This window comes from Miscanthus floridulus, chromosome 15, assembly GCF_019320115.1.
Source record: "Miscanthus floridulus cultivar M001 chromosome 15, ASM1932011v1, whole genome shotgun sequence".
Taxonomy (NCBI): Eukaryota; Viridiplantae; Streptophyta; class Magnoliopsida; order Poales; family Poaceae; genus Miscanthus; species Miscanthus floridulus.
Window position 1 is genome coordinate 10799840 of NC_089594.1, and position 22527 is coordinate 10822366.

A 22527-nucleotide genomic window follows, 5' to 3' on the forward strand; every position below is an offset into this window, starting at 1 on the left:
CGTCAGTTCCTCCCTCTAGACCATGAATTCAGAGAAGACATCAAGAGCTTTACGAAAGGTGTCAAAGTGACAGACCCTAAACCGCACTTGAGGACTGGTGCCGAGGTTTGTGCTCAGATAGATGCTCTCGTGCCCAATGAAGAAGGTGGTTTTATGGGATATGGTGAGGAACATATGTGGACTCATAAGTCCGGCTTGACGAGGCTCCCCTATTTCGATGACCTTCTTTTGCCACATAATATTGATGTAATGCATACTGAAAAGAATATCATCGAGGCACTTTGGGGAACTCTCATGGACACTGACAAGTCTAAGGACAATGTTAAAGCTAGAGTGGACCTAGCGACATTGTGCGATAGACCGAATCAAGCGATGCAGCCTCCTAGTGGCCGAAACAAGAACTGGAATAGGCCTAAGGTCAATTTCGTCTTGCAAATCGATCAAAGGAGGGAAGTACTAAAATGGATCCAGACATTAATGTTTCCAGATGGATATGTAGCGAATCTTAGCAGGGGAGTGAACTTAGGCACTCTACGAGTCAACGGGATGAAGAGTCATGACTACCACATATGGATTGAGCGGCTTCTTCCGGCGATGGTCCGAGGCTATGTCTCTAAGCATGTTTGGCTAGTGCTGGTAGAGTTGAGCTTTTTATTTCGCCAGCTTTGTGCCAAGAAGATATCTCGGACCATCGCTCAGGACTTGGAAAAAGCGGCACATGTGTTGCTCTGTAAGCTGGAGAAGATCTTTCCACTCGGCTTCTTCTTGCTGATGCAGCATCTGATTGTGCACCTCCCATCCGAGGCACGTTTGGGGGGGCCCGTGCAGGCCCGTTGGTGCTATCCAATCGAGAGATGTCTAAAGACTCTTCACAAAAAAATGTACAAATAAAGCCATAATTGAGGCTTCCATTGTAGAGACATGCCTTCGGGAGGAGGTGATAAACTTCACAACGCAATACTACAAGCCGAACCTTCCTAGCAATCATAATCCACTCCCTCATTACAATGCTGGCGAAAATGAATCGACCCTTAGCCTTTTCCAAGGCCAACTCGGTAGCGCAAGTGGATCAACCCCGAAGCTATTGGGAAATGAAGAGTGGCACAGTATCATGCTATATGTGTTGAATAACCTTACCGAGGTGCAGCCGTTCATCAAGTAAGTTCTCAACAAACTTGTTTCAATACGCCGTCACTATTCTGCATCCAACCCCATTGATTCTCGTTCGGACAGGGAATTTGTTCGTGAATTCTGGCATCAATCAAGGGATCCTACCTCGCATGAACAAGACACCCTTGTTTTGCGGGGTGCGGGAGCGGGGAGGCCTGATTTCATTTCTTGGTTCAAACAAAAGGTAATGTCCAATTTAGCTCGTACGTTCGATCGTCCAAGGTGATCGTACGTTTGATTAATATAACGATCTATCATGCTTCACCTTGTAGGCCCAGACCGGTTCGTCCATGAGTGATGAGTTGAAATAGGTTGCAAATGGCTATGACGTTAGGGTGAAGTCATTTACCGGCTATGACGTGAACGGATATCGCTTCCACACAACAAGTTACAAGCAGATTTGGCCCAAACAAAAAACCACAAATAGCGGAGTTTGTACGTCCGACACTAATGGCCTCAACTATCATGGTAGAGTTGAGGAAATCTATGAACTCTCATTTCATGGAGACAAACCTCTTAAACCTATCATGTTCAAATGCCACTGGTTTAATCCTCGATCAACGAGACGAACCCCTCATCTTGGGCTAGTCGAGATTCGAGAAGATTCCATCTATTCTGGAAAAGATGTCTACATTGTGGCTCAATAGGCCGTGTAGGTGTATTATACTCGATACGCCAACCAAGACAAAGAGGATCTTAAGGGTTGGGCTATTGTGCACCAGGTATCTCCACACGGTAAACTACCTGCCCCAAACGATGATGATTACAACTTCAACGCAAACACATATGATGGACAGTTCTATCAAGAAGATGGGCTACCAGGCACGTTTGAGATAGTCTTACCCGAAGCAATCGAAATGGAAGTAGACAACGAAATGGTTGATGGTGAGGTCGATGGAGATGTGGTGGTAAATGCCAAGGACATAGCAATGTTTGAGTGATTACTTCTAGGCAATGACTACGATGACAACATAGAACCTTCAGATAGTGTTGCCCATTTGGACAATTTTGATAGTGATGATGAGACCTATGATCCCAATCATGAAGATTATTCCTAATACATGTAATACTATGTTTTTTAATTTGTGTTTTGTTTATATATTTTGAATCTATTTCTAATATATGTACTAATTAGTCTTGTTCATTCTTTGTGATTGCAGGTGATTGAGCAAAGATGGCGAGCAGACATCCACGTCGTGACACGCCCTCGGTTTACGGGAGAGACCGCTCTCTCCTTCAAGATGAGGGGTCGTCGTCCGGGGCAGCGTCCGTAGGAGGTGAGGAGAGGAGGACCAGGGGCAGCAGCCGCATGAGGCAGTGGTCTCCTCCCTTGCCATGTGACAAGGTGCTAGAGGAGGAGCATGTGACGGCCACGGCCACGGCCACAACCTCGTCGGAGGACGAGAGGGGTCAGCAGATGGGCGAGGGAGGCGAGGCGCTCGAGGGCAAGGGAGGCGAGGCGCTCGAGGGTGAGGGAGGCGAGGGGCTCGAGGGCGATGGAGGGGGTACCGCTACCTGGACTCCCTACGAGCAAGGTCCTGTGAGCCTCCCTCCGGTTCCGCTTCCTCACAATCGCCCAGTGATTCGGCCTATGGCAAAGAGGTAAGTAACTATAGATGTTATCACAACTACTTCATAAGATATGTTGGAAATCATAAGAGAAACTGATAAATTTTCTTAATCACTTGTGCAGGGCCTGGTTGGTTTTGTCAGGTACTCCAGCACGCACCCCCGCGAGCATCCTTGGTGTTTTGTGCAGGAAATGGTACCCCGGCATTGTGCAACTGTCCGAAGAGCCGGTGGTGTGGGAGCTGGCCTCCAACTGGGACAGGTACGCGCTGGTCATGGATGACACTTACCGCAACAAGCAGGAGCGGGTATTGGCGAAGTTTTGGGTAAGTTTCTCTCGCACAACATTGCTTGATATATCTCATTCATTGGTTAAATGTTTTATTGAAATAATGAATGGATACATCGATTTTGTATGTAGAAATATTTCAAGGCCGAAGAAGGACTTGAGGCCCAGGCGGATCGGGCGGCTATCGTAGCTTGTAGGAAGTACGTCACCGAGATGCACCACCATGGGCGCGTCCAAGCCCACATAGACTACTATAGGTCGGTACTTAAGCAGTCCCTCCCCAAGCCTCAAGCAAGACTGATTACGCTGACCCGGGACCAGTACCTTGAGGTAGGCGAATAACATTCATAATGATTCGTTTTGATATTAAGTAGGTTCAATTTCATCTTCTTATATGTCAAATACTCGATGACTTGTAGGTGATTCTCTGGTGGTGCCGATCGTATCCCGAGTGCTAGGCCATGATCGTGGACAAGTGGTTATCACATGACTTTGTTGACACGCACGAGAGGCAGCGGGAACAACGTCTGATGAGGCAAGGTCCAACTCACCATCAAGGCAGCCGCAACCTCCCCGGATACAAACAAGCATACGTAAGTGATTTCTTTCATTTATTTTGATGCTCAATTCTGCTTGATTTCTCACCATCTTCCTGTCTTTCTCGCAGGAGGCTGCGCACCCGGGAGAGGAGGTCTCGGAGTTCTCTACGTGGGCTATGTCCCACATGGGCAGGGCGTCGTCCTCTGTCTCCTTTGACTCGGCTGCCCCGCCCAAGGTGTACTCCGACTCGAATGTGTACACTAAAGTCCAAGAGTACACGTCCTCGGTAAGGGAGATCTATGGGGAAGATTACAATGTGCGCACTGAGCCCATTGATGCAGAGACGATCATGAGGCTCAGAGGAGGCAAGAAGCACGGACGGCTGTGGATTGCAGACGGCGCCATTGACTCCACTACTGTTCCCTCCCTCGACGCTATCCGAGCACGGAGCATGAGCTCCAGCCAGCCCATACGCTCACGGCCTTCTCCAGCACTGCAGCAGGTCCAGGCACTCTAGGTAATTCCTGTTTTACTCGTCGCACGTTAATATTTACACACCTAAATTAGATTTGCATTACTGATACATTGGAGTGAAATATTGCAGGCCGAGCTGGAAGAAACAAAAAGGCAAAGTCAAGAGCAGAACGCGGAACTGACCGCACAGCTACAGGCCCAGCAGGTCGAGTTCGAGGCCACGCAGAAGCAGATGGCGGAGATGATGGTGATCATGCAAAGTCTTGGGCAAGCATCGGGTGTACCTGTGCAGTTTTCAGCTCCTCCACCTCCTGCAGCTACTCATGTAAGTATGAAAGTTCACTTTTCGCTTGTGCTTTGCATGTATGTCGGCCTTCGTGCCGTTATGGATGTCGGCGTTCGTGCCGTTGTGGATGTCGGCGTTCGTGCCGTTGTGGATGTCGGCGTTCGTGCCGTTGTTTTTTTGCATGTTTTGAAAACCTCCCCGTGCATGGGAGGTCCTGCCGAAATTTTCAATTGAGTAATCTTTTTGTATTCCTAGATTACTAGATGCAATCTCTAAGTTCCAAAACTATTTTTCCAGATTACTCACACATGCAATCTCTGTTCCTTTGTGCAGCCTCCGTCTGCGGGTTCCAATCATCCCGGTAGTGCGTCACCGGCTGATTCCGCCTTTCCTTCACCACCGTCTCATAGGCTACCTTGATGATGACTAGTGCTAGGTGATGTGGTTGGAGTTTATTGTAATATTTGTGGTTTATGGTTCTGATTTGTGCTTGGATTTCATGAATTTGTCGTAATAAACATGTGAATGATAATGAACATGTGACTTGTCGTTGTAATATATTGTGATTTATGGTTCATAATTATGGTTGTGATATATTGTGAGAAAATGGGTTCTGTGTGATATATATATCTGATGGTTGATATATATATATATATATGTATATATATGAAATGCTTGTGTCGATGGAATGCAAAAAAATAAAAAAAAATTAAATTTCTGTCTCTTTGCCGAGGGCAATGACCAAGGCCCTCGGCAAAGAAGGGTCATTTGTCGAGGGCCGTCCCATTACCCTCGGCAAAGATTTTTTTTAAAAAAAAATAAAATTTCTGCAATATTTCTTTGCCGAGGGCCATGGTTTGAGGCCATCGGCAAAGACTTTTTTTAAAAAAATTCTTTGCCGAGGGCCTGCGTGGAAGCCCTCGGCAAAGATTTTTCAAAAAAAAAAGAATAATTCTTTGCCGAGGGCCGTCCCATTGCCCTCGGCAAAGATTTTTTGAAAAAATTCTGCACATTTCTTTGCCGAGGGCCATGGTTGGAGGCCCTCGGCAAAGATTTTTCAAAAAAAAAAGAATAATTCTTTGCCGAGGGTCCCCAGAGACGGCCCTCGGCAAAGACTCCGTCTCAGGCGCCGACGTCGTGACGGCTGCTTTTCTTTGCCGAGTGCTGCTCCAGCCCTCGGCAAAGGCTTTGTCAAGTGCTCGATAAAGGGCCCTCGGCAAAGACCCTCTTCGCCGACTCAAAATTTCCCGAGAGCTCTTTGCCGAGGGCCGTCCTCGGCAAAGGCTTTGCCGAGGGCCTCAGACCCTCGGCAAAGAGGCCGTCTCCAGTAGTGGAAGGGGCATGCGGTCAGGGAGCTAGGCCCCCACGTCTGCATAGAGGAGCTAGGTGAAGCCACTTTTTTTTAGCTTAACTGGGCGCCGAGCGCTTACGAGACTATTGGCCTGTTAGATGGTTGATTTCTGAACTGATAAATTTGGCTGGTGTTGGTTTATTGTGAGAAAAAAATATTATTAGTTGACCGACAAGCCCTGACCAAAACTAACAAGCGAACATCCTGTATATTTTAAAGAGATATATTCACACAAGGAGCAATAACGTCTTCACCCGTTTGCTAGACGAATTCGCAGAACAGCTCCAGCCTCCGGGAGCAGTCGGAGAATCTGTACGTAACACACCCTTACTTGCGTGTGAATGTTAACACGCTCTCTGAATCTCTGTAATTTGATCGGCATTTTCTTAAATCGTTTTTGTTATACTCCTTCCGTCCAGAAACGAATACAATTCTAAATTTCTAGCACAATTTTTGAGTTTGATTAACTATATATAGAAAGTTGTTAATATTTATGATATAAATTAGTAGATTTTTTTTATGCAATATATTTTCATATCATATAGGTGTTCATATTTTTATCTTATATATATTTGATCAACCTTTAGATACTTTAAAAAAAATTAGGGTCTTTTCATGACGGAGTTAGTAATTTCGTAAAGAGTAGTTGAGGCTGTGTTTAGTTGTAGGAATTTGGATTTTGGAGCTACTGTAGCACGTTCGTTTTTATTTGGTAAATAGTGTTCAAACATAGACTAATTAGGCTCAAAACGTTCGTCTCGTAATTTTCCACCAAACTGTGCAATTAGTTTTTCTTTTCATCTACATTTAATACTCCATGCACGGGCCTAAAACATTCGATGTGACAGGTACTGTAGCAACTTTTTAAAAGTTAGGGTAGAACTAAACACGGGCTGAAGGAGCTTCCCGGCCTCGTTTGTGAGTGCTACAGGGATTACACTACAGATTTACAGTTACAGTGCCCGTATCCTTTTTATGCGATGGGACGTGAGGCTATCCGCACTCGTGGACCTCTATTTCCATCTCTAAAAAGGAATATTCTATCCTAGTCATCGAGATTCTCTACTCTATATCCATTTCTTCCGCACCCGTATTATCTCTATCCCATACTCTATACTCACTATTCCATATTTTATTCTCCTCTCTCACCAACTCGCTCCCTCGGTACAGTATCGCTACAGTGTTTTAGCGTGTCCTGCGCGGCCGCCGGAAGTAGCGTTTCTCTGTTCGACCGGAACGGTACCGGCTGCTTTACAGAGCCACGGTGCGGGCGCGCGCGGCGTGCAGGTGAGTGTGCAGGCGCGTTTGGCGCTCGCGGTGCGGATAGCCTGACGATGGCCTGCATGCATGGCATGCATGGATCAATCGATCGATCGACAATTATCGAAAAAACCCAATCGATTGACAGCTAGCTAGTCCGGCCGGTGGATCAACTAGCAGCTGCGGATTTTTAATTATTAATGTCAGTCACCCGGCATTAGGGATGAAAACGGATTAGATACGGACGGATATCACCGATATTATATTTGTTTTTATATTTTTGTCTGGATTCGGATTCGAATATGGATAGTGTCAACTATGTCGGATAGGATACGATTGGATATCGACATTATAAATATGTGATTTGAGTATTCGAATACGGATACGGTATCAGATGTTGGATATCCGGACTCGGATATGGACAGATCTCAACCCCTCTAAACGGATTCAGTTTTGAATACGGTCGGAAAATATCCGTACCGTTTTCATCCCTGCCCAGCATACACATACTCCGTATGTACTCCATCAGTCCATGAAAAAATACACCTCCGTATTGCGTGCCGCCAAAAGTAGTTCACATAATTTTTAGTGAATACTATTCACATTTACGTCTCTAAAATAATTTATTATAAAAATATATTTCGTAATTAATCTAATAATATTTATTTCATACCATACATATTGATATATTTTTATTTATAATTAATCAAATTTAAGATATTAAACCATGTTACAGTGGTAGAATTATATATTTTTTTATGGACGGAGCTGAGTATACACGTACAGGCCGGTAGCCGCCCGGTACAGCGGCCATGCATCATATCAAGACAAGATCTGTATCCATCATATCTCTACCACTGTACACACGTACGTCGTACATAGGAGGAGTATGTGTGCATGTATCCTTACGGAAATCATATCAAGATTATCCTCTGACTGACTGATGCATGCTACTCCGTACATACGCGCCACACTCCGCGGTAGTACATCTTCACGTGTCCATGTTCCTGAACGAATTAATGCATTTTGTTTTCACATGCATGCCAATTTTTTTCCATATATACCCTACATTAATTTGAGATGCCCATCCTATAGGATATATGTACGATTCCATACATGTAGTGCGTGATTGCTAGGCCGAGTCCGGCCGACTCGGCCGTTTAGGGTCTGACCTCATTTATACAGGGTGTTTAGTTGTTCTTCTCGTATCTTTCGTCTGTATTCTTTCATTCATTTGTTCTCCTCTATTTCGCACGACTTCATCTTCTCAATTTTCACTTCCCTCTCCATACAGGATGACTTGATTTAGACATGGCGCAGGAACCCATGTATCATACACTCAAAACTTTTATCCATGCATGCAATCAAACAAAATCTTATCACATACTAGATCAACAACAAAAACAATTAAATACGACTAAATACACAATTTAAACATAATCTCATTGTCCTAAACCGGCTCTCCATAAGGACTCCAAAAACAATTAAATACGACTAAATACACAATTTAAACATAATCTCATTGTCCTAAACCGGCTCTCCATAGGGACTCCCTCTCACCGAACCAAATCCATCACGCCCGTAGCACCTACCTACGTACCACTACTTGTAGTAGCGCGCGCATGCAAGTGGACGACAGCACGCCCATACCTCCGCTCACCATCGTCCATGTCGTCCTAGCTTTCTACGTGTAGTACGTGTACATATATAATCATAAACCTATATCTATAGATTTATAGATGATAATAATCTATACCTTTTAGATGATAATAATCTATACCTGTACCATAATAAATAATATTAAAAGAAGCAAAATTCTTTCATCCCTCACTCGCCCTCTCCCATCCCTCAGCGATTACTTCTTGAAGTTAAGAAAAGACCTTCATTATATTGACGTGGCAGTACTCACTATGTGAAAAACGGTTCGTAGTAATGGGATGAATTTTTTATAGGAACGGCTGGTGATGGAGCCGCTCCTACAGTGACGTGTTCAGAAGCTCAGACACCAGCCGTCCCTACAAATAGAACAGCAGAGGCGGCTGGTGATACGAGCCGCCCCTACAAATAGATCTGATTTGTAGGGGTGGCTCACTCACCAACCGTTCCCGGAGTTGCTATTTGTAGGAGCGGCTGGTGATTGAACCGCCCCTACAAATTCCCGCCGTATATATATACCTGTTGGGCAGAAAAATATCTCCCTCTCGACCTCAGCCCGAGACGCTGCCTCCGGCTTTTCCCTCGCGTCGCTCTCTCCCGTGGCGTCCGCTGCGCCACCCTCTGCCGTCGCCTCCGTCGCGCGCCGACGTCGACACCGCCGAGCGCCGCCTCCGCCTCTCCTCCCCGCGGAGCGACACCTCGGCCTGGGCGGCCGGCCTCCGGCGCTGCCGCCACGCCGACCTAGGGTTTCGGCGCGGAACCGGCCTTGGCCCGGGCTCAGCGGCGCACCGGCGCGGGTGGCCTGCTCGAGGAGGTGGAGTGCCACGAACACGCCGAGGAGGTGAGTTCATCTGTAGATCGATCTCGTCTCCTCAGCTCCCCTCTCCCTTTCGGCGTCGATTTCGTCGGCGCCTTCTTCCTGCCTTGGACCAGCACGGCGCCGGCAAGCGGAGAAGCCTAGGGTGTCGATTCCTTTACCAGGTTTCTAGATTATCTTGTCGCGACATTGAATAAAGTCACCCCTTTTCTCCAGAAAAAAGCCCAGTCTTTCTGCTTACCGGTCGTCCTCGCCGCCGCCACTGCCTCCGCCGGCAATGCAGGGCAACGGCAATGCGAGAAGCTAAGGTCCGTTCCAATGGTACCCGACTTTCCTTTGCAGATACTAATACATTTCTTTTCGCGCGCGTTAGTGCTTGAATGGATTCTCCTTTGCCATCGCGGTCATTAATCCCCAGTCCTGCTGCAGATCTAGAATCCGGTGCGTTTCTTTGTCCTGCACTGCACTAGGACTAGGAGGTAGACTAATTTTCAGCGGCAGACAATGTGAGGGTGTGATATGAAGTGGAGGGAGGTAGGAGGTTTACCTAACAAACCAAATGGGCGATGGTGTTTCTGTTTAGGTTCTGCTACGGGAGTAGTGACTAGTATTCAAATGCCTTGCCAATAGTTTTTGCTGGATGTTAGGCTGTTTGGTCATACCTAATGTAGTATGAATTCCCTCCCAAGGCGCTTACAAGTGGAGAGGTGATTAGGTATAGGGCGCCAAACATGTGGTACCATGGCGAATTATCCATTAACTTTTGGCTTTCTTTCTGAACAATTACAGAAAACGGCGAATCTATTTAGTGCGCAGTGGGTTAACTTTAGAAATCTAGTGAATTTATTTCGGAGGGCACGTGTGATTTTCCTATTTTTTTAATAAATGGTGTGTAGAGAGAAAGCGAGCGCATTCTTGATTATAAAAGTTTCGCATAACCCACTCCTTCGCCTTCCAGATATTTTTTTCTTGACGTCACAGTACTTCCTTTGGATCATTAAGCTATTAGTATCTGCAAATGCTTACCGAACTATTTTAGGTATTAGGGAACATGATAACAACTTTTTCTTGACGACTCAAAGGTTCAGAGATTGATTACAAGATTAATCAACTACAGTTCTGGTATGCTCCATTTGATTTTTGTTTCAGATAGTGTGTGCTGACATTGGGCTGTTGAAGTATCTGGTGTATCTACTGCTCTACTCTATAGCATCTATTTGACATGTTCAGCCCTATACTGTGGCAGGACTGAAGTTCCTTTGGACAATTTCAATAGTGAGGTGCCTTCTGGTTGTTGTACCCTTGATATTCATGGATGCTTCCTGTTACCTTGATTTTCTCGCTACTTTCTTTTGTTATTCATGCTTCCTTTTTCTCTTAATCTGTTTTCTTCCTTTGCGATGTAGTTTCCTTTACAGTTTCTCTTAATTTGCAAGTGCTAAACCCCAAAACAAAGAATTATACAGTAGAGGAGTACATCAAAGTTTTCTGCTACCTTCTTATATCTATTTAGATGACTGAGCTATTAGCAGTTTAGCACGCTTTTCTTGGGTGTACAAGTTGGTACCATAATCTCTATCAATTGCAAATACAATGCATGCAAAAGGCAAAATATATCTGAGAAGGTTGTTTTTATTTCATTTGTGATATTATGAATACAGTCAATGATAATTTCTTGCCTATATACTATTCTGTAGGAATCAATGATGAAGCCATTTATCGTTATCAAATTAATCTTCAAGAAGAGATATCAAGTGCAAGATTCAGCAAGCTGGCTACCACAGACAAAAATCATGCACGATTCAGGTACCTGTCTGTTAGTTTGATTTCACCAAATGAATACCTTGATTGATTAAATCATGGATATGTTTCTCAACACAGTGGAACTGAAGTCTGCCTATGTCTCTCAAATGATGCTGACGTTGATGATCTTATTTTATGGTTGGTTGGCTTCTTCAGAAATGTTTCATTTTGCCATATCTATTTACCTGTTTAACCTTAGCAAAAAGGCCAAAAGCATGGTCAGAATTTCTAATGTTAGCTATTGAAACCAGCTTTTCTACGACTTGTGTCATCTTCCATCAGGATTTGTTTGCCAAACATCTGGAAGTATCACATTGTTTCATCTTTTTTATGTGCTAATACTTAGACTAGAAAGTGCATGTCTAGAGGCTAAGTAAAGTTTGTTCATTACAAAATCATCTGTTAACATTGACTGAAAGAGGGAAAATAGTTTGATGCCTGTTTTCAAATTATGAGATGTTAGTTTTCCACTGCAAAATAATCTGTTTGCATCACCTTTCACCTAGAAGAAAAGGTACTTATTGTTTCTAAATTGGGCACTACAAAAATAAGTGGTGAATCTAGAGAATTTTAAGTTGATTAAAAATGTGTGATGATACCATCAAGATCAACTGACACCATCAGTGCTATCCCCCTTCTTCCAAATAGATCATCCAACAGTTTTTTAAACCCATGTTAAATCCTAGTTAATAACTCTTCGTACATATCCTTATCCTTCATTCCATCTACCCAGGAACAATGCTTTATATGAACTAATTTAGTTTTTAACCTTTAATCAATGAGCAGCTGTCTCCAGACACGGGGAATCAATGAAAACTATATCAACATGTGTCTCAACATATCAGTATTAGAATCCTATTAATGATCTTATGGTAGAGATCTGTGGCATTTATTGGCAAATACGGTAGAATTAAGTGTCAATTTCGCACAGTTAAGCATGTCCCTTTTGTGTTGTTGGCTCCAATATTGTCTGAGTTGATTTTTTTTTTCTTTCTTAACCTATGCAGATACAAGTGATAAGAGCAGCAGTAAGTATATCTGAACTGTTATCTTTCCTCAAGTTGGAAGTGTAGTATTTTGCATTCTTTCATTTTCAATGCTCCTTTGCAGCTTAAATGGCTCATTGTCTACTCTAATGTGATCTCAGATTTTTCTTATTCTTAATCCCTTCAGTCTTTAGTTGTTGCATCTTTGACTCACATACTTTTATGCTAAAAAAATACTAATACATTAGCATTAACAGTGCTGTTTTATGGATGTGTATTATCTTATGTTTTTCTTTCTTATTCAAAGGGCTAAGTTAGTTTAGTTGCCTTCTAGCATATTCATCTTACTTTGCCTTTGTATTGGTTGATCAAACAATAGTAAATTTAATGCCATCCAGACCTTAAAAATATCAAACGCACAGATTTCCTTATACCTATTCACTTTGTGAGGCTTAGTTTTATTACAGTTCTTTATGCGTTTGTACTTTTAGGTATGGTTCATTATTTTTTGGTAGTAAGTAGGATATGAAGCATAAGCTTTAATGTATTTGTACGGGTATGTCTCATTGTCTACTCTAATGTGATCTCAGATTTTACTTATTATTTTTTGGTAGTCAGTGTTTATGCTGCAATGGCAAAACAACACGATCCTAGAAGTTGAAACCTCCTACATATGAAAGAACATGAATACATTTAGACTACAACATATGTTTGATATTGTCGATGGCTGGAGATAGTTGATCAGAAGTTCATTGGCCATGGATATATTAGTAACAAGTGTCTTGGAAAAAAAAAGGTTAGTAATAGACTAATAGGTGTATATATGTCCTTGAGCTGATTAACTGAAACAAAAAACATAACAGGTCTAAAAGTGATTATCATTTTTCAGCAGTCGATCACATTACGTTTAGTGTGAGTATGACATTTAACTTGACTTGGTTGTGGCATATTTTCAGTTTTGCTTGTTGAGTATCAAGGATGCATGTAACTTGATAATCTCTGTTTTGCCTCCTTTTTTTTCTTAGGCTGACAACTTAAGTTCCTGTTTGGCTGTTTATTTTGTACTTAGAATTTAGCATGTGAGCTCTTTGTTGAGCAAACAGGCAACGCTGATTCCAGAAATGTCTGTCTAACACAAGATTCTGATGATGTGCATCATTCTGTTACGGCATCAAGTATTGACCAGCTAGTTTATGGTCTTAAAGACTACACACTCTTCCATGGAAACACTTGCGACAAGTGTGGTGCGTGCTCATTGAATAGGTAAAATAACGTTTCCATCATGGCTGTCTTACAATATGTGTTCTTTATTCCTTGTTGACATCTAGCATCTCAAAAGAAGATAGCTATAATATATGATCTGATCCAACCTGACCTAACTATAGTATAGATAAGTGTTTTCTGTCACCATTTCAAATTAGTTCTGCTTGAACTCATAAGTTAGATGTCAACAAGGAATCCGGCTCTTTCGTACTACTAGTAACTGTGAAGTATTTATTGAGCCATTTTACTTTGGCTGTGCTGGACTTCTCTGTTATCTGCGTTTTGTTGTTTATAAAAATGGTGCAAATGGCTGTGCGACTGTGCTTGTGAGAAAATTCATCTGTTAGGCTAGTAATGTAGCTTACAACTCATCTTGGCTAGTGGTTACTAGAGGATATTTGCTTCTGGTTCATGTTAGGGTGTTGCATTTTGCTAGGTTTGTCCATCTTCATGTTATCTTATTATCTACAAATCGATTTGTAGGGGCGGCTGGTAACACCAGCCGCCTCTACAAATAGATTTGTAGAGGCGGTCTGGGAACCGCCTCTATAAATGCATGATCTGTAGAGACCCTTGCGTAGGGGCGGCTGGCCGAACCGCCCCTACAAATGCACTGTAGCCGCCCCTGGAAATCATATTTGACGTAGTGACTTATTGTTGGGATGAAAGATAGAAACAATACACAATTAGTCTCACATCTTGTGATGAGTCATCGCAAGAACATCTACTATCAGATCAACAGCGGAATCACAATCACACGCACAATAAGCACAACGACTTACGTGAAAAAACTCCTCTAGGCAAGGAGTAAAAACTATGGGACCAAACGGTTTACTCTAAGCTTCCACTATAATCAACAATGGGTATAAAGAGTCTTATCTAGAGAATCTAGAAGATTACACCAGCAGCAACGTATTTATCAAGTTACAAACTTGGCATCAACTACAACTATAATCTTCTATAACAAAATGAATGACAACAACCAAATAGAGAAGTCACAGATTTTGTCCTCCTTCAGCATATCAATTCATATATCACAAACTACAGCTCTATTGTGCACGAATTTTGGTAGACATATAGATCAACGAGTCCCCTAACCACTGACCAAGTTTTAGCTCAATCGGACTACGGTTCACCACCCAAAACAATCGTCTACCAAAACTGATCTATCCTGAAACTGTAGTAACTCAAACTGACAAAACCCTTTTCAAATCTAATGCTCCGCTCAACCAATCCTTCAACCAACTGAATAGGTCAAAGTAATCTAAATGAGGAACGATCTCACCAATTTTAGTGCCAATCCAACCACATTTGAGCTTCCAGTCACCAGCCTGAAGATGGCCAATTAGAGCCACCACACGTCTGGATAGATTTGCTTCTCCTTCCTCTCTTGTGTCACGTTGTGGTGTTCCTTTGTTCTACTCTCTCCACCCTCTCTCTTAGCTACAACAGCTGAAGCACTAGAGGCTAAGGTTTTTTACTTTACCTTCCAAGCTTGATCTCCACCCTTGATTCCAACTGAAATTACTAACTCACAAGAACAGGCCTCTGAGCCCGACTGTTTTATTGGGCTCAAGATCATCCTCTATGTGGAGGGACAGACCAACACTTTGTGTTGTGGCTTGACTGAGCTTGAGCCTGCACACGCATGTATGTGATACAACTGGTGCATACACTCTCCTAAAAAAATGGTACATACATAAAATCACTAGTTTATTTTACATACAGAATTAATCATTCATTACACCTAATATTTATTATAGATCTTGGAATTTATTTGATTCAATTAAAGTAAGGTTTGGTTCAACCTAAATTAATAAATTTAATGAAATAATTAGTTTATTATCATCTAATTTGGCAGATCCAGATAATCACACAACAAGTTATAGGTGGTGTTACCACGGCATATATATGAGCATATTCGCTATGCCAGTATTATACACAGAGAAAGAGGCATGGACGCAGGCGTTTCGCCTACGCAGACGCCATACGTATTGCTGTCGGTGGATGGCTACCCTTGGGAAGCTAGCCACCGTTGGCCGGCCGCCGTCGTCGGCGTGCTGCCAAGTGCCAACCTCCCCAACGCCACGCAGGTAGTGGTATTAATGGCGGTGGCTCGTCGTCGTCGTGACACGAACAAGTCCTGCCTACCTACCATCACCCAGCGGTCCCGTACACTGTAGGACACGAGTACTCCTACGCAGGGTCGTCGTCTGCTGCCCAATGCTCAATGATGTGTTCTAAACTTTATTACACACTATGCTGAATAAAACTTTATTACACGTACCTGATGTACGAGAGTAGGAGCAGCTTCACGACTGCGGAGCTGCAGGTGGATCATGCACACAAGAGCTAGCGATGCACGATAGATCTGACCACCCAAACCAAATAGATCGAGGTAGTAATTGTGTCTGGTGGAGGCTATCCAATCTAATCTAATATAACTATATAGGCTTGTTTAGTTCTGGGTGTAATGTTTTGAAGTGTCATATCGGGTGTCACGTAGGGATGTCGCATGGGGTGTTCGGATGCTAATAAAAAAACAAATTACAGAACCCGTCAGTAAACCGCGAGACGAATTTATTAAGTTTAATTAATCTATCATTAGCATATATGTTACTGAACACTTTATTGTCAAATCATAAGTTAATTAGGTTTAAAAGATTCGTCTTGCAAATTAGTCGCAATATGTGTAATTAATTATTTTTTAATCTATATTTAATAGTCTATGCATGTATCCTAACATTTGATATGACAGGATCTAAAGTTTTAGGGTCAAAACTAAATAATGCCATAGTTCATACACCCACGAAGCAATAAATTCTTCTAAAACTCAACCCTCATGTGCTGCCACGTCATCCTGTTTGACAACAGTTTGATCTACACCTCCCGCTGCCATCACTTCAGCTTCCCATCAACACATAACATATTCCAAACGAATACGGAGAGCCGCACATGTTATTGCCATTTGCCACATCCATTCATCTACCACAGTAATTATGCACCATGCGCATTTCCGTTCCTGCACAAAGTGGTTGAGGACGTGCTGGTAGTAAATGCTCTCTCTTCTTGTGGTTTTTATTGGTCATCAAAGGGCGGTAGGCCGGATCCAGAAGAAGCAAGCAGGAGCCTGCAAGTGGTGGCAACTGTGCGGGAGGAGACGACGGCGCACTACTGGCCATGGCGTCGTCGTCCATCTCTAGCAACAACGGCAGCTTCAGCTGGGCCGCCGCCGCCGATCAGCCGATGAGACCTGCTGGTTGTCTGCGGCCAGCTCGTCTGGGTCCTACACCGCTTCTGTGTCTGTGGTCAGCGTTAGTTCCCTCACAAACACAGGCCACGGCGGCCAGCAGTACCGTGCTGCGGCTTTCATGTAGCAGCAGCTCGTGGTCGAGCGAGGATGATGACGACGACATCAGAATGGCTCACTGGGACACTGGGTCACCACCGATTCGGACTGTAAGTGCTCTGATCCAGCATCCATCCCATGATCTGTTTCTGTTCCCTATTCACAAATTTGCACCGGCATTCAGCTAGATCCTCTCAGATATACAAGGATTGATGTATGTTATAACGAAGTTGAAACAAAAAATTTCAGTTGTAGTGCTGGAGCTCTAGCGATGAGGATGCAACACGCCACTAGGTCGAGGCCGGCACGTGGATGCAACACGCCACTAGGTCGAGGCCGGCACGTGGCCACGTGGGTGAGAGGCACTGCGCCGTTGAAGGAGCTACCAGTTACCACGCCGGCATCGAGTGAGATACGAGAGGAATGGGTGCCCAGAGGTGTGTGAAAAGATGGACATACATGAGATTCACTCTTCATTCTCCTCATGTGGCCATATCTACCTTCCCTCCAATCAACTGAGCTATGACTGGCATGGGGAGGAGCATCGATAACCTCATTAGGAAGGGGTTCGCCTGGGGCAGAGGAGCCAGCGACGAGAGAGTAGCCACGTTGGGGAAGGACCTTGTCGGGACCGGGAAGGACCTTGCCGGCAGTGGCGGAGCCAGCTTTTACTCAAGACTAGGGCCTCTAACAAGCTAAGAATATTGCACAGTACACATGATGAGATGAAAAAAAAAACTATCTGTCTAGTGATGTGGTGCATTCGCATCTTCCATCGCCTCGTCAACGTCATTGGCCTCTTCATTGTCGAGATTCTGTAAATCCATCATCGTATTTCTAATTTCAAATCAATCCAATGAAATATTGAAACCGAAAATAAATTCAGTAATCACTAATCACTTAACTAGTACATAAACTAACCAAAGGGGGGCAGCCGGGCAAGGGCGGCTGCGCGCCTGCGCTGGGTGGAGCCGGCAGGGGCAGGACCTCCTAGGGACGGTGGATTATGCAGGCGACATCGGATGTGCACGGACGGACACGATTCCTCTTGCGTGCTAGGAGGAAAACGATACCAAGTGTCAATGGAGGGCCTATAGTAGGGTCCCCGGGAAATGAGGGCTGGGAGGGAGATTTGATGGGCCTCTCGTTTTTAGGATTCTAGTAGAGCTTTTTTTTTCTGGTAATCAAATTTGGTTTTAAGGGCTCAAGTAGGGCCTGCCGGAGAAGGCACCTCTAATTATAATAAGAGTTAGATACCGACTCTTAGATCCATCTCATCCTATATGCGCCATCTGTTATTTACATATTTTCTCCTGTCAAGAGAGATGGATAATCCATGCCTATCATACACTTTTGTATTTACAAAGAGCTTAGCTTTTCTCAATTTCTTTTCCCACTAGTTCAAAGGTTTCTGGCATCTCTCCCCTCCACGTGTATCTGATACTAACTTAGATTTTTTTTTCGAATTACACAAGTACAAACGCAGACACTTAACACGCACGCACACTCACCCCTATGAACACACGTACGCAAAACCCTACCCCTATGAGCGCCTCGATGTCAACGAAAATGTCGCCTACCACTAAAAGCACAATGCCATTAAATCATGGAATAAATCCAGAAAAATGCGAGCACCCATGCCAAGTTGAGGACTTGAACCCGAGTGAGCAGGTTCCACCACAAGAAACCTAGAAAACTGAGCTAGGCTCAGTTCGCAGCTTAGAGTTGTCCATTAGAGATGCCCTAAGTATAGCTAGCGCCCTGTTTAGAATATTACCTTTTTTTAGTAACTGTTTAGAATATAACCTAGACTAAGATCGAGATCAGGCTTGAGAACGCATAATGGTCCTGGCCTATAGATCGTTGGGCTTTAAACGATACCATACGGTTTGTTTTAGGGAAAAACGATACCATATACGTGAAATGACTCGCTTGAATATTAGGCCCCAAAACGTATACTGGCCAAACAGAATTGGGCCTTAAATGGGCGATTAAAACAGCAATGATGCCTCCGTAGGCTAGGAATCCCATGGATCATTAGGGTGTTGGCCCATGCTAAAGCTATGGCATGCATATGCATCCGGTGGGCCATAAACAGGCCTGCGATAAGGCCCATACACAGCCCAATTAGTGCATTCACCGACCACTCATTTTCCATGTGTTCATGTTGACAAGGTGACGCTTGCCCAATTCAGTCAAGCGCAGATGCCGGCTCGGTGATAGGCGGACTGCTGGAAGAGCTGATGTCATTAGTGTATGGCAATTTTAATTCTTTTCGTTGCGTGGCAATTCCTAGAGATTGTAATAGGGTTGCACATGAGTGAGCTGCTCTTGGGTGCGAGTGTGTCGAAGGAGATGAGACTTCGGTGATCTCACTCCCAGAACATATTCATATAATTGTTACTGATGAACAATCAGCCAATGAGTAATGAAAAGAAACCCAATTTCAAAAAAAAAAAAAGGCGACGCTTGCCACAACAAGTTCCTCCTGGCTATACCGTTGGTCAGCCAATAAGTCATCAGTCCTTCCAAAAGCTTGTTTAATTTTTCTTCCCTAATCGACATTATTCTCTCTCAACTACCATTCTCATGTAACTTTTGAATTAGTGTACTGAACACACCTAGGGTGGATTCTTGTCTACTGGTTCTGTGAATGCTTAGAGAGGTAAGGTTAAATATGAAGATACAATTGAGGATTTCGTGTCAAAGAATATAAAAACCAATGATGATGCTCTTTAGGGGAGTGGCAGGAGAAGTTAAAAATTAAAGATATTGGTAAGATAGATTTGTCCTTTACTCCTTTGGCATTAATGCCTATTATAATTATTTTTATTAAAAAATGTATGCTGTTATATATGATGGAATAATCTTATCTTTTATCTTTCACTCCAGGCCATAAAATCCTAGGTCTATATAGTATAAATCCTAGGTCTAATGAGCAAATAGTCGCGTGTATATATTACTTGAACGCCGCATCACTCATGATGACTCATGGATGGAAAACATCATGCATATATAGTACAATATATAATGGACACAAAAGCTAGTAGTATTCATATTCATTATTCAGAAACCTGTGCCAAAGCAACAAGCTTAAAGGCAGTAAACGAAAACAGAGATGAGCCAACAAACCCAAGGACGACATTGAGTGCTGCTCTGCTAGCTAGCCTGCCAGCTACACACACGTAGTACGAGGTACACGACGACAGCGACAGAGGCCGTGTAAACCAAAGGTAGTAAATAGTAAATAACTAAACGGAGTGATCACCTTGATCCTACTCCTTTATGTATCTATCTCATCATCATCATCCATGGAGTCATGGACATCTGGCATCTGCTACGACAACGACTGCATGATGATCGCCATCCAACGAGCATGCATGCTACTTCTTATATGATCGATCAGTTGATCCTGCATCATGCACATAACACGAAAGATATCATCAATCCATGGTTAGCACTTCAGCTACCAGAAAATTACTCATCAGTGTGCATGCATGGATGCATGGACATTAATTAATGGACAGTGGGCTCTCGGTCCTACGTACTTGGAGCAGTCGACGTTGGGGCTGATGGGCACGCCGACGGTGACGCCGCACTTGCCGGGGATGCTGGCGGCGTTGCCCATGCTGGCACCGCTGCCGCCGAGCCTGCCCGTCATGCTCTTGAGGCAGGCGCAGGCCGCCTGCCTGTCCCCCTTGGACGACGCGCGGCTGTTGAGCGAGCGCACCCCGTTGCAGCACGCCGCGGAGGGGGACGACGCGGTGCCCATCGCGTAGCTGAGGCACGGTGCCACCGACGAGGTCACATCGCTGCAGCTCACCGCCGCCGATGCCGTCTTGGATGCTGCCAGCAGCGCCAGGACCGCCACCGCGGCGACCAGGGCGAGGCGAGCCATTGCAGGACAGAGCAGTGGGTGATGAGCTGCTGGTGTGTGGTAAGTGGAGTGTAGACTGTAGATAGTGTGTGGTGAGGAATTCTAGCTAGCTGTGATGGATGGAGCAAGGTGGTGCAATGGGTAGGGTATAAATAGGGCCTTGGTAACTCATCACTTGGAGAGTGTAGTACTATATGTGTGTTAGCTGGAAATCTGATGATGTGGGCCGGCCGGCCGGCTGGCGAGCTGATCATGAGTGAGTGCAGGTGCAGGTGCAGGTGCAGTGTTACTGCAGCGGCGGTGGTTGAGCACGCACCAACCAGGGGAGCGTACGTTTGATGAGATGCGATGCGATGCGACGAGGAGATGAATGCATGCACGTGAACCTGCTCGTTTGCATTCGGACTTTTGGTACGTACTAGAAACAAAAGCCTGCGCCAGCCCTGTGGACTGTGGTGCCTGTGACTGCCCCCTGCGCCAGCCCTGTGGACTGTGGTGCCTGTGACTGCCGGCCGGGCACGTACACGATGCAAATGTGTATGGTTGCACTGTGGACACAGCTAGCTGCAGCACGATGGGATATATATGTGGACAGTCTTTCCCATGCTACGAATACGACGCGCCCGTGAGCCGTGACGACACACACGCTACGTACCCTTTGCTTGCACGTACGCATGCATGGGGCCTTGGGCTAGCTCATGAATCCTCGCTCGCTCGGTCGATCTGCAACGCACGCATGAACAGGTAAGACGTGTTCAACTTTGGAACTACGCTACACATACTGCTAGGCTAGCTGAATGAACGTATGGCAACACGTACGGATGGTCGACCCAGACTATTAGCAAATAACTGTACATACTGCGCATGCAATAGATCCATAGAATTGCAGTTGTTGATAGATATAGAGCAAAGCAAAAGCAAAAGACACTATTAAGTTCTCGCCTTTATTACATTAGCTTTACTTTGCATTGATGAACGGGTGTAACATGCATGTTCGCACATCTTGATGGTAGCCTGAAAATTCTGGTGAGGTAGTTGCCAGCCATGCATGAACTAACTATTGTACGTTCTCTCCGTTCCACGAAGGGAAAGAGTACATTTTTAACATTCTAAACTTGTCTCAACCCATTTCTATTCATTCTCTCCAACCTTGCACTCACCCGTCTCACACTATCTATCCACCCAATCCCTTGACCAACCTCCCTCCCACAACTGCTTTTAGCGCCTTGCATTGATCGCATCGGTTACGAGGACTTACAGTATTTCTAAGATTTTTTTTCTCAACTTAATTCTCCTAAATCCTTATATAGGCACCGTTAGGAAAATTCACGTTTCCAGTAGTGAGGGGTACATTCGAACAGAAAAATAATCATATCTAAATATTTCTCTTCATCAACGGTTACCATATCTCAAATAATACATAGGATGGACTATGGCATTTTAAATTTAAAAGGGGGAGGGGATAATTTAGAATACCACTAAATATAAGATGTTCAATAAGAGGATTGTTGGAGAGGATGATTTTTGTTACATAAACCTTATAAGGCAGTATTCGCCTCCTTTAATTACAGTATCTCGCAAAGAGCTTTTTATGTAGTAGTGTTAGTTTTAGCTCTAGAGAGACTAATAACAGGCACTTTTCGAGATATTGGTAGTAACCGAGGGCAGTGATGCCAGTTGTCTTCATAATTAATTTTATTCAAATAAGCTATAAATCATATCTTTGCGTGGGACGGAGGGGTCACATTAAATTAAAAGTTCCGTCATATAAATAGGGATTGGAACCACACTTTCTTGGTATGGTGGTACAGAAGGGAGGATACCATGTTACCTACTA

At 44.1% G+C, this 22527-nt stretch overlaps 2 protein-coding genes across 2 annotated transcripts; one reads left to right on the top strand and one right to left on the bottom strand.

The window, feature by feature from the left end:
• The first annotated feature begins 9145 nt into the window (after positions 1-9145).
• LOC136507893 (uncharacterized) lies at positions 9146-17694 on the top strand. The gene is made up of 8 exons (XM_066502488.1): positions 9146-9436; positions 9629-9720; positions 11110-11218; positions 11294-11353; positions 12223-12243; positions 13341-13464; positions 16559-16923; positions 17063-17694. The coding sequence occupies exons 2-7, from the start codon at positions 9706-9708 to the stop codon at positions 16665-16667; spliced, it is 438 nt and encodes a 145-aa protein (XP_066358585.1). The 5' UTR covers positions 9146-9436; positions 9629-9705; the 3' UTR covers positions 16668-16923; positions 17063-17694.
• Positions 17695-19844: 2150 nt separating this feature from the next.
• Positions 19845-20821, bottom strand: LOC136508711 (non-specific lipid-transfer protein 3-like). The gene is made up of 2 exons (XM_066503461.1): positions 20362-20821; positions 19845-20225 (listed from the first exon to the last, which is right to left on the bottom strand). The coding sequence occupies exons 1-2, from the start codon at positions 20709-20711 to the stop codon at positions 20216-20218; spliced, it is 360 nt and encodes a 119-aa protein (XP_066359558.1). The 5' UTR covers positions 20712-20821; the 3' UTR covers positions 19845-20215.
• Between the last annotated feature and the right edge of the window lie 1706 nt (positions 20822-22527).